This window comes from Amblyomma mixtum, chromosome 1 (assembly GCF_055824585.1).
Source record: "Amblyomma mixtum isolate Tamu chromosome 1, ASM5582458v1, whole genome shotgun sequence".
Taxonomy (NCBI): domain Eukaryota; kingdom Metazoa; phylum Arthropoda; class Arachnida; order Ixodida; family Ixodidae; genus Amblyomma; species Amblyomma mixtum.
The window spans coordinates 295641847-295654919 of NC_143012.1; the positions used below are offsets into that span (position 1 = coordinate 295641847).

Genomic DNA, 13073 nt, shown 5'->3' on the forward strand with positions numbered 1-13073 from the left:
AAGCACTTCAGACAGTTGTTACGACACTGTCACAATCTTTGTTGTGGTTAGTTCACTTCCGGCATTTTAAGATCACATCTAACGCCGATCAACACATTTCATAATAATACAAGCTGACCTAGCAAGTAAACGCAAGTGTTTGTAAGGATCGGTCCCTTACGGGCTGATCCAAACATACCTCCTGTCCCTTCTGAATAAATGTTTTCACCACCACCCTGCAGGATTGCACCGCTCAAATCCTACCTCCACAGATCCGGCTGGCATTCACAGCATTGTCTTTGCTGTGCGACCAATTTGAAATACAGATCCTTTCGTTTTCTACCTACGACTAGCTTGCCACCGCAGACTTTTCTTTAATAATCCTTCCCGACATCAATGGTAAAACACGTCGGTAAAAATTCATGGCCATTTCGCTACGCAGCTCGACATTGGTTGCCCCACATTTCACTCCACTCATCAGATCAGAAGTTTATCGAGACCTCTGCAAGAAAACAAGTGGTCCTTGCTGGCACTACGGTGGTCGCTATTGTCACGAAACCGAAACTAACGGACAAAATTCCTGCAACGATGGAGGATCGAGCACCCTAAAGTAAAATAATATCATGTACTATCATGTATCAAAGTATCATGTAGGTGCCGCAGCGGCTTCGCATTACTCTCCGGAAGAGGACCGCTAAAGTGTCGGTCCAATCAATATTTTCACAGGAAGGAAGGGAGGGGAAAAAAAAACTGGACATTGAAGAAGAACGCAGGTGTCATTGAGGAGATATAGCGCTCTGCCTCTCGCTGGCAGGAAATGGGTGAAGCTGACGTAGTACACGAGCAGCTGCAGAGATACTTCAGATATCGTCGCTGTGTATACTGTCGACATGACATGACATTAGCCGACGCAGCACCGTCCTTGTCTGTGTGTTCCTTCGTTGTCGTTGTTTCTTCTCTGCTGCAGTTTATTATTATTAATGTACCAACTAGCTTGTACCAACTGCCTCACCGGTACTCACCTACAGGGCAGAAACGCGGAGGCTAAATAAAAGGGTTCGGCTTAAATTAACGACAGTGTAGGAAGCTATGGAAAGAAAAATGATAGGCGTAACGCTGAGACCGGAGGTCTGTTCAGTGGGTGAGGGAAGAAACGCGGGTTAATGACACCCTAGTCGAAATCAATAGAAAGAAATGGGCTTAGGCAAGGCATATAATGCGAAGGCAAGATAACCGCTGGTCTTTAATGGTAACGGAGTGTATTCCAAGCGAAAGCAAGCGTAAGAGGGGGCGGCAGAAAGTTGGGTGGGCGGATGAGACTAAGAAGTTTACGGGGATAAGGTGGCCGCAGCTGGCAAATGATCAAGTTAATTGGAGAGTCGTGGGAGAGGTCTTTGCCCTGCAGGGAGCGTAGTCAGTCTGATGATGAAGATGGTGACAAACTACCTCAGCAATCCACCTTATTGATATTAGAGGATGATGAACGACAAGAACGACGACGAAGACGATAACAATGATGACGACAGTGCTTAGAAACCCGCCATGGACGATGGCGCAGGAGGATGGCCTCTGAATAATAAACCCGGCGTTCAAATTGAACTGACCAGCTACGTTTTTGTCAAACTGACTAATAGTTCCTATACGGCGTGTTCATGCCGCGGGACATATGACAGGCACGCGTGATTGTTAACCGGCCGCGACCTCACTGCACCTGCTGTTATGGAGCACGACACGACACTGCACGAAAATGTGTCGTGCGCTGCGTGTGTTTCGCGTTTTGATTTCGCCTTTCCAGGCTAAGGACGCGTTACGGAACGGTGACAAGGTCTGCCACGAAGAGGATTCCCTTCACGTCGCGAGTGCTTCTGCGCACCTGTTCATCAGCAGTGGCTTTCCTTTCCCCATAGTGAACCGCTTATGTGATACTCTAGCGCTACATTGACTGCAGCGTCAGCTCCGAGTACACTGAAGTCATTTTACGAGCGCTCGGAGCCCTCGTCAATTCTACGTGCGCTCACACACGCACTCATTACGCCAAAGGTTCAGCGTTCCATCAGCAACTATCAAATGGTGAGTTACATAGACTTTTTTCACGATTTTTTTTTTTCTGCGCCAGGACGCAACAAAGAGGAGACAGCAAAAGTGCGAGAGAGCGTTTTTGCATGGCTTTCCTGGATAAACAGTGAATGTCTTCATCAGTGAGTGTTAGTGATGAATCACTTACGCAAACGTCTTCGTTAGTATGTGTACAGAAAGCTTCTAAAAATGCCCGTGTTAGCTGATCGTTATGCTTCCCGAGGATGACGGTATTAGAAAACTGAGGAATGCAATCCCTTTTTCTGCAGTGAACACCGAACTCTGAGAATGAATCACTGAAACGGGAATTAAGCTGTTTTAGCGCTGCCCCGACGAAACAAGATATCTTATACACGACTCTAAGGTAGAACTGTACAAAGCTTGTTGGATGTCTGATTTATCACCGCTTCTTCTTGTTTTTTGAGCCTTTCGCTTTTACTTGCGCGTCCACTTGCTTACACTGCCCACGTTGTTTTCACGGAGCCGAAAAGGCATCAATTTTGTATCGGCCGTCCACGTTATTTAACCCATGGTTCATACCATGTGCGCATAGTACAGCCACCAATCTTCTTTTTTTTTCCTTAGTTTGGATTCCTCTGCGTGTCATCTTTCATTATCCATCCGAGGAGTTGATCGCATGCCCTAGAATTCAAATAGGAGGAATATTATATTATTATTTTGATACATGATTCTAACAATACTCATTACTAATCATATAATTAGTATAATATATTATAATACTAATGATATTACTAATAATTATAGGTTTGGTTTATTTGAGTTTGACGTCCCAAAGCAACTCAGGCTATGAGGGATGCCGTAGTGAAGGGCTCCGGAAATTTCGACCACCTGGGGTTCTTTATCGTGCACTGACCTCGCACAGTACACGGGCCTCTAGAATTTCGTCTTCATCGAAATTCAGCCGCCGCGACTAATAATTATAATAGAATATAATTATATAATAATTTTATAATACTAATTGTTATAATGGCTAGCTTTATAACTATTCGTGGTTTTATTTCTAAAAAAGAAACAGAACGAAGATGTGTTGCTAGCCGCGGCATCTCGCATCGAAACCTGAAGCACCCGACCTGTGGCTAGCGGGAATAAGAGGACAGGAAAAGGCAATGAAGAGAGAAAGAAAGAAGGAAGCGATATAAAGAAAAGATAGGGGTGGCGTGGCAATATACCCTACGTACAAAATAAAAAAATTCAGGTAGGGTGCCGCGCCCGTGCATGACTGCCGAGAGTTCTCTGCGCGCGGGCGGTTTTTTTGTGTGATTTTTGCGGAAAGGAAATGGCGCAGTAAGCGCCGTAAGGGAAAGGAGGGGCCGGTTGCGGCCATAGAGGGTGTTGTTGCGGCCCACGCGATATTTCCCTCGCCGGCACTGACGTATTACCTTGCGCACGTCAAACCATCACGTGGAGTCATTCTTTGCGCGCGCGCGCGTGTACAGACGCATATGGTATATGGCAGCGAGGGTGTAGAGGTAGAGCATCCGCCTCGAGTTCAAGAGGACCGGGGATCGAATCCCGGTGCCACGCAATTCTCCGCCGGGTATAAAAAAAAAAAAACTCCGCGTGTCCATGGAATTCCATAACCACGCCTTTGGTGTGGCCTTATCCCGGTGACCAGAACTGACAACGCATTCCCTCACCGGAACAGAACTTGGCCACCCTGGTGTAGTACTTGGCCGCAACCTCCTATGAACAAACCAATTAACCCTCGGCCCTCAGTCCCCAACGGCTGCGGAGCAATTGACTAAGGCAGCGGCCAGATCTGTGACGCAGCGGAGGGTGCTAAGAATCATTGGCTTCGGACAGGCCGCCATTTGAAACTGAACCTGGCAGCGTTTAACGCTAGAACCTTAACCAGTGAGGCTAGCTTAGCAGTGCTGTTGGAGGAATTAGCGGGTTTTAAATGGGATGCCATAGGGCTCAGTGAGGTTAGGAGGACAGGTGAGGCGTATACAGTACTAAAGGGCGGGCATGTACTGTGATATCGTTTATTAGCGGAGGCGAGAACTAGGTGTGGGATTCTTCATCAATCATGATATTAGCTGGCATCAAAGAGAAGTTTTATAGCATTAACGAGAGGGCAGCTGCTATCGTAATTAGGCTTCATAAGAGGTACAAGCTGAAGGTGGCGCAGGCCTACGTGCTTACATCAAGTCATGATGACCAGATAGTTGAAAGCTTCTATGAAGACGTGGAAACGACAATCAACGAAGTAAAATCACAGTACACTGTACTGATGGGCGATTTCAATGCGAAGGTAGGCAAGAAGCAGGCTGGAGACCAGGCGGTAGGTGACTATGACATAGGTTCTAGGAATAGCAGGGGACAGTTATTAGTAGAGTTGGCAGATATAAATAATTTAGGGATCATGAATACCTTCTTCCGAAAACGAGAAAACAGGAAGTGGACGTGGAAGAGCCCCAATGGTCTGACTAAAATTGAAATAGACTGCATACTGTGCGCTCATCCTGGCATCTTAGAGAATGTGGAGGTACTCGGAAAGGTCCGTTGTAGCGGCACAAAATGCTAAGGCCTTGTATTAGATTAAATTTGAAGAGAAAACGAAGGAAACTAGTGAAGCGGAGTTAGCGGTAAGAGGGAAAGTAGAGAAATTCAGGATTTCGTTGCAGAACAGATATCCCGCTGTAACTGAGGAAGACGACTGTAATGTTTAAACAATGAACGATAATCTCGCAGCTGTCGTTACGGAGTGCGCTGTAGAAGTAGGCGGGAAGATGGTTCGACAGGATAACGGCAAGCTATCTCAGGAGACGAAAGAACTAATTAAGAAACGCCAAAGCATGAGGGCGTCTAACTCTACAGACAGAGTAGAACTAGCAGAGCTATCAAAGTTAATAAATAAGCGCAAGTCAGCCGACATAAGGAAGTTTAACATGGAGAAAATCGAGCATGCTCTAAAGAACGAAGGTAGCCTAAAAGCGGTGAAGAGGAAATTACGTATAGGTAAAAACCAGACTTATGCGTTAAGAAGCAAAGAGGGCAATGTCATTAGCAATATGGTTAAGATAGTTCAAATTGCCGAAGACTTCTACAGAAATGTATGCAGTATCCAATGCAATCAGAACGTTAATGAGAGAGACAGCAGCACACAGCAGCGGGACATCCCGCCAGTAACGAAGGAGGAAGCCAAGAAAGTCTTAGGAGCAATGGAAAAGGGGAAAGCAGGTGGTGGGGATCAGGTAACAGCAAATTTGTTGAAAGACAGAGGGGAGATTCTGCTAGAAAAACTAGCCACCCTGTATACCCAATGTCTTGTGACCTCGAGCGTACCAGAAGCTTGGAAGAATGCTAAAATTATCTTAATTAGAAAGGAGACGTCAATGACGTGAAAAATTAGACCGATCAGCTTACTGTCCGCTGCCTACAAGGTATTTAGTAAGGTAATCGCAAATAGTAGCAGGACAACCTTAGACTTCAATCAACCGAATGACAAGGCGGGCTTTCGTAAAGGATACTTGACAATAGACCATATTGTCACCGACAAATGGTTGAAGAACACAGCCCAGGTTTAATCACACGAGATGAGAGTGCCAGACAGCAGGAAGCTCGATCGAGGAAGAAGACGATCTTCGAGCACCTCCAATGCCCAAGGCATGGCAAGTTCTAGCTATAACAGTTCGGCCGCGGTACGGCGCCACTGATTGTTTCGTACGGTGGCATTGCTCCCCCTCTCTGATGTGCACCGACTCGGTGCCGCAGCAATGAGAAACACAAAGAGACGCCTCGTGTGTCCGGCGGCGGGTGTAGACATGCCTGAAGCGCTAGCGGGCGTGGTACGGCTTCATTCGGGCAACATGGACGACTTCGGAAGTCGGCCGTCTAGAGGAGCGAACTGTTCCTTGGGGAAGAACTTCATAGTTCACCTCACTGACTTGGCGGAGTACCTCGTAGGGGCCGAAATATCAGCGCATAATCTTTTCGGAGCGCCCACAAATGCGGACTGGGCTCCAAACCCAGACTTGTTCGCCGGGCTGGTAACAGCTCTGTGGCGGAGGTTATAGCGGCGAGCGTCGTGGGTTTGCTGGTGCCGGATGCGCTGTCGAGCGAGTTGGCGGGCGGCCTCGGCTTGACGAACGAAATGAGCAGCACCCATAACAGATGACGGAGTACTAGTCGGAAGCAACATTGCGTCCAGCATGGTTGTGGCTTCGCGGCTATGCACTAAACGAAATGGAGTGAAGCGCGTCGTTTCTTGTAGAGCAGTATTATAGGCGAATGTGACGTAAGGGGGTATGGCGTCCCAGTTCCGGTGGTCTGCATCAACATACATGGAAATTATGTCGGCGATCGTCTTGTTGAGCCGTTCGCTGAGTCTGTTCGTTTGAGGGTGGTAGGCGGTTGTTTTGCGGTGAATTGTGCCGCTAAGGCGCATAACCTCCTGCGTAAGGGCCGAGGTGAACGCCCTTCCCCTGTCAGTTACAACGGCCATGGGTGCACCGTGACGAAGCACAATGTTTTGAACGAAAAAGTTCGCAATTTTGTCACCGCTACCTCGAGGGAGAACTTTAGTTTCACAGTACCAGCTGAGGTAGTCGGTGGCGACCACAGTGTAGCGGTCACCTAGCACCTCCACCAAATATGTCACCGACAAACGGTTGAAGAACACAGCCCAGGTTTAATTAGACGAGATCGGCATGCCAGACAGCAGGGAGCTCGATCGAGGAAGAAGACAGTCTTCGAGCACCTCGAATGCCCAAGGCATGGCAAGTTCCAGCTAAAACAGTTCGGCCGCGGTACGGCGCCACTGTTTGGTTCGTACGGTGGCAATATTCACAATATTAGTCAGGTGATAGATAAATGCGCAGATATAAACAACCCCTATATATAGCAATCATTGATTACTATAAAGCTTTTGACTCGCAGGGTACGCGTTGCATGTGAAAGCACCGACCGAAAATCGCATTACGGCGTCATTGACTACGCCGAATATATTCCTTCTTGTCGCTGCATGTGAAACGGGCCTAAGCCGAAATGGAAGGGACAGGCATGTTCAGTGTTTCCTTGCGAGGACTGAAGCGCCCCCTGCGGAGAGCCACCAGTGTTGCCACGCATTAGGAGCCGCCGCTAACCACTTTCCTGAAACGTTAAACGTTGCGTCTCTGCCACTTGAAACTTAGGGGACAAGGACGTATGCGCTTTTTCACCGTCCGTCTATATTGTTTTCTCCATGCTTACTTTTTATGTTCATGAAAAGTCGCTTCTCAATCATTCGGATCTGAAGGGGACCAAAATATTCGAACTCTGCGGATTTCGAATTAAGGAGAGGATGAATTTGTAGCAGTGACGTTGACGGGAAGAAGGCACCATCTAGAATAAAGCTAAAGTGGGAATTAAACCTGCTAGAATTTTTGAGGTCCCGCTGTATTTGCTCGCATCTTTTCAATTTTACGACTAATGCATAACTACCCCCGAAACAAGCTCGCGTGCTGGCTGTCGCGTGTTCGACAGCCATTTATGACACCTAAAGCCACTTTACTACTGAACTTCATAATGCTAACAACCTCCAAACCGGGCAATTTCAAGCATTCGTTTCCCTCTTTGGCCCAATCTCTCTGTTTTGCTTAAGAGTATCCCACTGGGCGTGAGCTTCACCACTGGAGCTAACGGCGCTAGTGTCGACTTTTGAAGGCCCTCCAGAGGGGGGTATTACATAGAAGTGAGGGGGGGGGGGGATACAATCATATTAATAAACTCGATATATTTTAGCAAGAGGTGCAACAAAAAAAACGCTAATTACTTGTTACGGCTGCAGTGGGTACTCAACAGAATTTCTGGGTTTTAAAAGATGCAAGCCACGTTATTCTCCATGTTTTTTTTTTTTTTTTTTTTGCGAGTTCTTACGTTGCACATTTTGATCGTTTTTCGTCGTGGGAACAGCAGCATGTTATGCTTCTGCTATTGCGGTCATGTCCAAGATTCTTTTGCAAAAATTTTTGAATATTAAAATATTGCAAGGTATTGTTATAGGAATGTTTAAGTCGATGGTCCGTTCTTCCGACATGTATCAAAATCTTTCTTTTAAACTGCTTCCATCACTCGCACCGAGTAATTAAGGCTGCCATATTAAACAAAGGCGAACGCTTTTGACGATAGCAAAGAACGTTAATAGCGAAAAAATTCAAGCCTGCCGACGGGGGATCTGCGGATATATTGATTGTTATTGAGAAATTTTACAATATAAGAAAAACTTGCGTTCATGAACCGGTTCCCGTCCAAAAATGCTTTTCTTCAGAATTGTTGGGTATGTTAATGTAAGACGTACGTGAAGGAGCTCGCTGCGAACTCCAATATCGATCCGACAGATAGGAAGCTTTGAGAAGGTTGGCTAGTTACTTTGAGAATGGCCAAAAATCGAGTATATATTGTTGTGCTGCAGCAATAATTTCAGGATGTAAGGTTTCGTCCATACAGTTCACGCTAAAGTGTTTAATAAGCAGCAGCCGACGCCAAAGGAGCTAGCTAAAACTCGCCTCTACAGAGTTTAAGCAATTAAAGATTGCCCCGTGTCATCCCTGCTGCCCTACTGACCTACTTTTAAAATAGTTCAAGGGACCAGCCGCACGGCACCGCATCCGCATGCCCAAACCAAAACCTGTATAGTGGCCCGCATTTTGTTTCTACTGCATGAATACGACTCGGCGTTCTGCCCAGCTCTGCAGACCTAGTGACCGCTTAGACAGTGTTGGCGTTGCAGCTTCGGTGTGGTTGTTATAACGACGGCAACATGTGCCCCTAATGACGGCTGGGGAATGTTGGTTCGCTGCACCGTTTTAGCGGTGGGTAAAACTCCCCGGGTTGAACATTGCGACTGCTCGTCCACCGGTGAGGGGCTTTCTGGAGGATGAGTTGGTTTAAGGGGGCCGAAAAAAAAATAATTTCTTAATGTTCGCATACAAGGCTCATAAGCTAGAGAACATGACTTCAAAGTTTGGTCAAGATCCACTGGCAGTCGCCATTTTTTGTGTGTTTTTCTTTCTTTTCGATTCCAAATTGAAAATTCATAAAATGATGAAAAATAATTTCAGTATTTTTATCAGTGTTGTTGTTGTCGATATCGTCACTAACCGCATAATGCGTAGCCATCACTTGGTAACCAAATAATGAAAATGGGTATGTAAAGCGTGCAAACAATGGAAATAAACATTTTTTTTCCCTTCAGTGCAGCACCAACGTTGCATATATACTGCTGTCGCTTATAGTTGTCAGGCGAACGGCCGTGTACAAATATTTTCGAGAATCTTGAAATTGGATTAATGATAAGAACAAAACAAGATAAATGCCCGATACCGGTCAGCCTCTTCAATGAATCCAACGAATACGTTAAGGGGGAGTGGGGGGGGGGGGGAGCACTTGATGACTTTCCTACTCCTCACCCCAATGTTGCATCATGGATGACGCTTTACGCATGCTCCGTCATTCTGACATACCCTCCAAGATGGTCGATTTTATCGTAAAGTGCTAAATTTTTAGGTTCTTTTCCAATCAATCACTTATATACTTACGATTATTTTTTTTTTTCATAGTGAGAATACGTTGGTGCGAAATGTGCAAATGCCAGTCTTGTGGTAGCAAATTCTAACGCGGACATTCTTTTGTGTTGGCAATAGCAAGCCCTCTTTAGAAACTCCAGCTTCTTCCAGCCACAGCTAACTTACAACTGGAACGGTCATGTTATAATACTTGTGTTTCGACCTCGCTAACCTGCACATAGGATGTGAGGAACACCATAATGAAGGGCTCCGTATTAACTTCAGCCACAAGGGGATCTTTATCGTCCACTGACATCGCTCAGCAAAATGAAGTTTTTCAGTTCATCACCATCGAAGTGCTGCCTCCGCGGTCGGGATTCCATACCGCGACCTTGGGACCAGCATCCGTTTACCCTAGACACTGAGACACCGCGGGGTGTCGGCTAGAGGAATCTATAAATGATAAGAAGGGACGATTAGTGGTGCACCGCCTACAGCCTTGAACATGTTCGCAGTACTGATTAAGGACGATGATCCTTGATGGGGCGATAAATTATCCTGGGAATCATAGCGCCCTAGCACAACAAGGCTGACTGAGAAAGAATTTTCAATAGCGCGAACAATACCTACACGTAGACGGTTTCTTCTCCCAAAAATCACTGTTGAGCTAACCGTATTGGGTAACTGTAATGCGCGACCATGAACAGCGGATGGGAAATGCGAATGCCGCTGCATCCTGAGCGGTGACCTACCCATCCACTCTGGAATGTTTGCGCAGAAAAATGTGTTCCGAATCAGGGCAGTTTCGAATAAAAAGATAAATGCAACACATTGGAGCAATAGAACATTGTTTCACATTTTTCTCTGGAGGTCAGTATTCCTTAGCTTTGATGTCAGTGTTTAAACCGGCTTAGGGTTGGTAGGTTAGTTTTCACGACGAGGCCAATTGTATTGTGGAGGTATCTATATAAGCGGTCTTCGCACAAAAGCGTATTTGCTACACACGCCTGCAAACAGTACGCAGCTATTGCGACATTAGGGTGGCCGACCTGAACAGGCGCAAAAGCGGCGTCAACAGCTGTGCACCAATACACAGCGGTGTGGATGTGGGAGCTGAAGACTTAACCCCATGGAAGAATATCGCCTCCTATCATGACTCAACGCGCAGCCTGTAGAATTCAAGAGATTCACTTTTCAAGGTGAATGGTGTTCATGTTCACCCTCGGATCTGTTTCGAGTGGCTGGTGAACTCGCGTCCCTCAGCTCAGTTTACCAGAGGCCTTGGAACATGCGTCAGCTCCAAAACTGCGTCCGCTACACCTGTAAAAAGTATACGTGCCACCTAATATTTCGTTATACTAGCACATTCAGCGTTAACCCTGTCTGTTCAAGATGTCTTGGAACTTTCCTTGTCAATTTGCTATGAAAATGGTCTTAACCTAAGCCTCCTTTGAAATATAACGGCTGTATGTAGGTGACGGAAGCCAACAGTCACTGCAACCAAAGAGCATAAGGGATGTTTTTTTTTTATTACAATTTGTGATGCATATCAATTGGAGATTCATAGTGTAAATATTTAATCATTAAAGATAATTATTGCTAAGAAAGCGGAAGAAAAAAACATACCGCCAGTGGGATCCGATCCCACGACTTCCGAATTTTGCGTCCGGTACACGTACGCGAAATTCAGAGGTCGTGGGTTCGGATCGCACCGGTGGCATGTGGTTGTTTTTTTCATACACTTTTCTCCGCAACCTGCCCGACACATACATATAAACGCTGCTCTCTCACATAAACAGTCACTGGAGCATAGGCTCCTTCCCAGGGTAATGAAGAACATCACAGATTACCACGATCCCAAAACCAGCAGAAGCAGCCACACTTACCAACCTCATACCGATATCCTTGTCGTCATGTGTGGCCACGCACGATACCATAATTAAGTTCGTTCCCGACACAGGATGTGGCCCCAACACGTACAATTACATACGCAGTTTCCTCAAAGGTAGGACAGCCCGATTCAAGGTAGCGTAATCTACCTCCTACCCAGTATCTCCCGTCTTCTTTAATCTATGCGCGACAGCTCTATCAAGGCAGCTATACACAATCCCTAACCTTCATCACACTTCCTACGCCGATGACATTAGGGAGTTTTAGAATAGGGGGCCCCAACGCTTGGGGGCCCCAAGGAAATAGCGGGCCCCAGCGCTACGTACGAGTGCGCCGGTGAGTTTTAGAATAGGGGTCTCCCCTACGCAGCGGGGCCGGGCTTGCGTTTATCGACTGCAGCGCCACTACGACAAACCAAAAAGATACTCTTAAAAAAGATTTTAAAATATGCGTTCATTTCTTCGTCAGACACTGTTATTATTGCAGACATACGATTTAAGAGTAAAAACTATAAGTGTGTGTTTTTACTGAGGCGAGAAACTCCATTCGAAAGCCCCACGAAGTCATCTCTACGGCAACCAGATGCGTACTCGCTAAGCCTAGCAGCTTTGTAAACACGGAAGCAATCTGAAAATATAGGGCATTTCATCGCTAAAATTTTGTGGTGAGGGCATCATCACACAAAGCGATAGCTTCGTGCGCCTTTCGTTCTTCCGTGAACTTAATTTAAACAGAGAGTAGCGGCGACAACGAATCGGTGGTGAAGCGGGAGGTCCCGCTTCGACGGGCGCCGCCATGTTGCCTGAACGTAGAGCGGCGTTGGGGCTCACGCCTGTTTGAACCTCGCGCGCTCTCTGACGTCAAAGACGTATACTGGCTAAGCCTAGCAGCAATGTAAACACAGAAGCAATCTGAAAATCTGGGGTGTTTTATTGCTAAAACTTTGTGGTGAGGGCATCATCAGACAAAGCGATAGCTTCGTGTGCCTTTCGTTTGCCGTGAACGTGGGGCACAGCGCCGCGACAACAACGAATCGGTGGTGTAGTGAGAGGCTCCGCTTCGACGGGCGCCGCCATGTTGCCTGAACGTAGAGCAGCGTTGGGGCGCACGCTATTTTGGCGAAATAGCGTTCGCCGCTAACGTTAACCCAAGACGCAGGGCGGGGCTTGCGTTCTGCGCATGCGCACTTCGACGCCCCAAACTTCTTGGGGCCCCCAAAGCTTGGGGCCCCCTATTCTAAAACTCCCTATTAGGGAGTTTTAGAATAGGGGGCCCCAAGCTTTGGGGGCCCCAAGAAGTTTGGGGCGTTGAAGTGCGCATGCGCAGAACGCAAGCCTCGCCCTGCATCTTAGGTTAACGTTAGCGGCAAACGCTATTTCGCCGAAATAGCGTGTGCCCCAACGCTGCTCTACGTTCAGGCAACATGGAGGCGCCCGTTGAAGCGGGGCCTCCCGCTTCAGCACCGGTTCGTTGTCGCCGCTACTCTGTGTATTAAGTTCATGGCAAACGAAAGGCGCACGAAGCTATCGCTTTGTCTGATGGTGCCCTCACCACAAAATTTTAGCGATGAAATGCGCCATATTTTCAGATTGCTTCTCTGTTTACAAAACTGCTAGGCTT

At 46.9% G+C, this 13073-nt stretch overlaps 1 protein-coding gene across 1 annotated transcript in view; it reads left to right on the forward strand.

Annotated features, from left to right (window-relative positions):
- The first annotated feature begins 1942 nt into the window (after positions 1-1942).
- LOC149372136 (vitamin D 25-hydroxylase-like) overlaps positions 1943-13073 on the forward strand; it is a 44511-nt gene continuing 33380 nt past the window's right edge. The window contains exon 1 of the mRNA XM_089585835.1: positions 1943-2049. Coding sequence (XP_089441961.1) covers positions 2047-2049 — 3 coding nt within the window. The 5' untranslated portion in view covers positions 1943-2046. The remainder of the gene's footprint in view (positions 2050-13073) is intronic.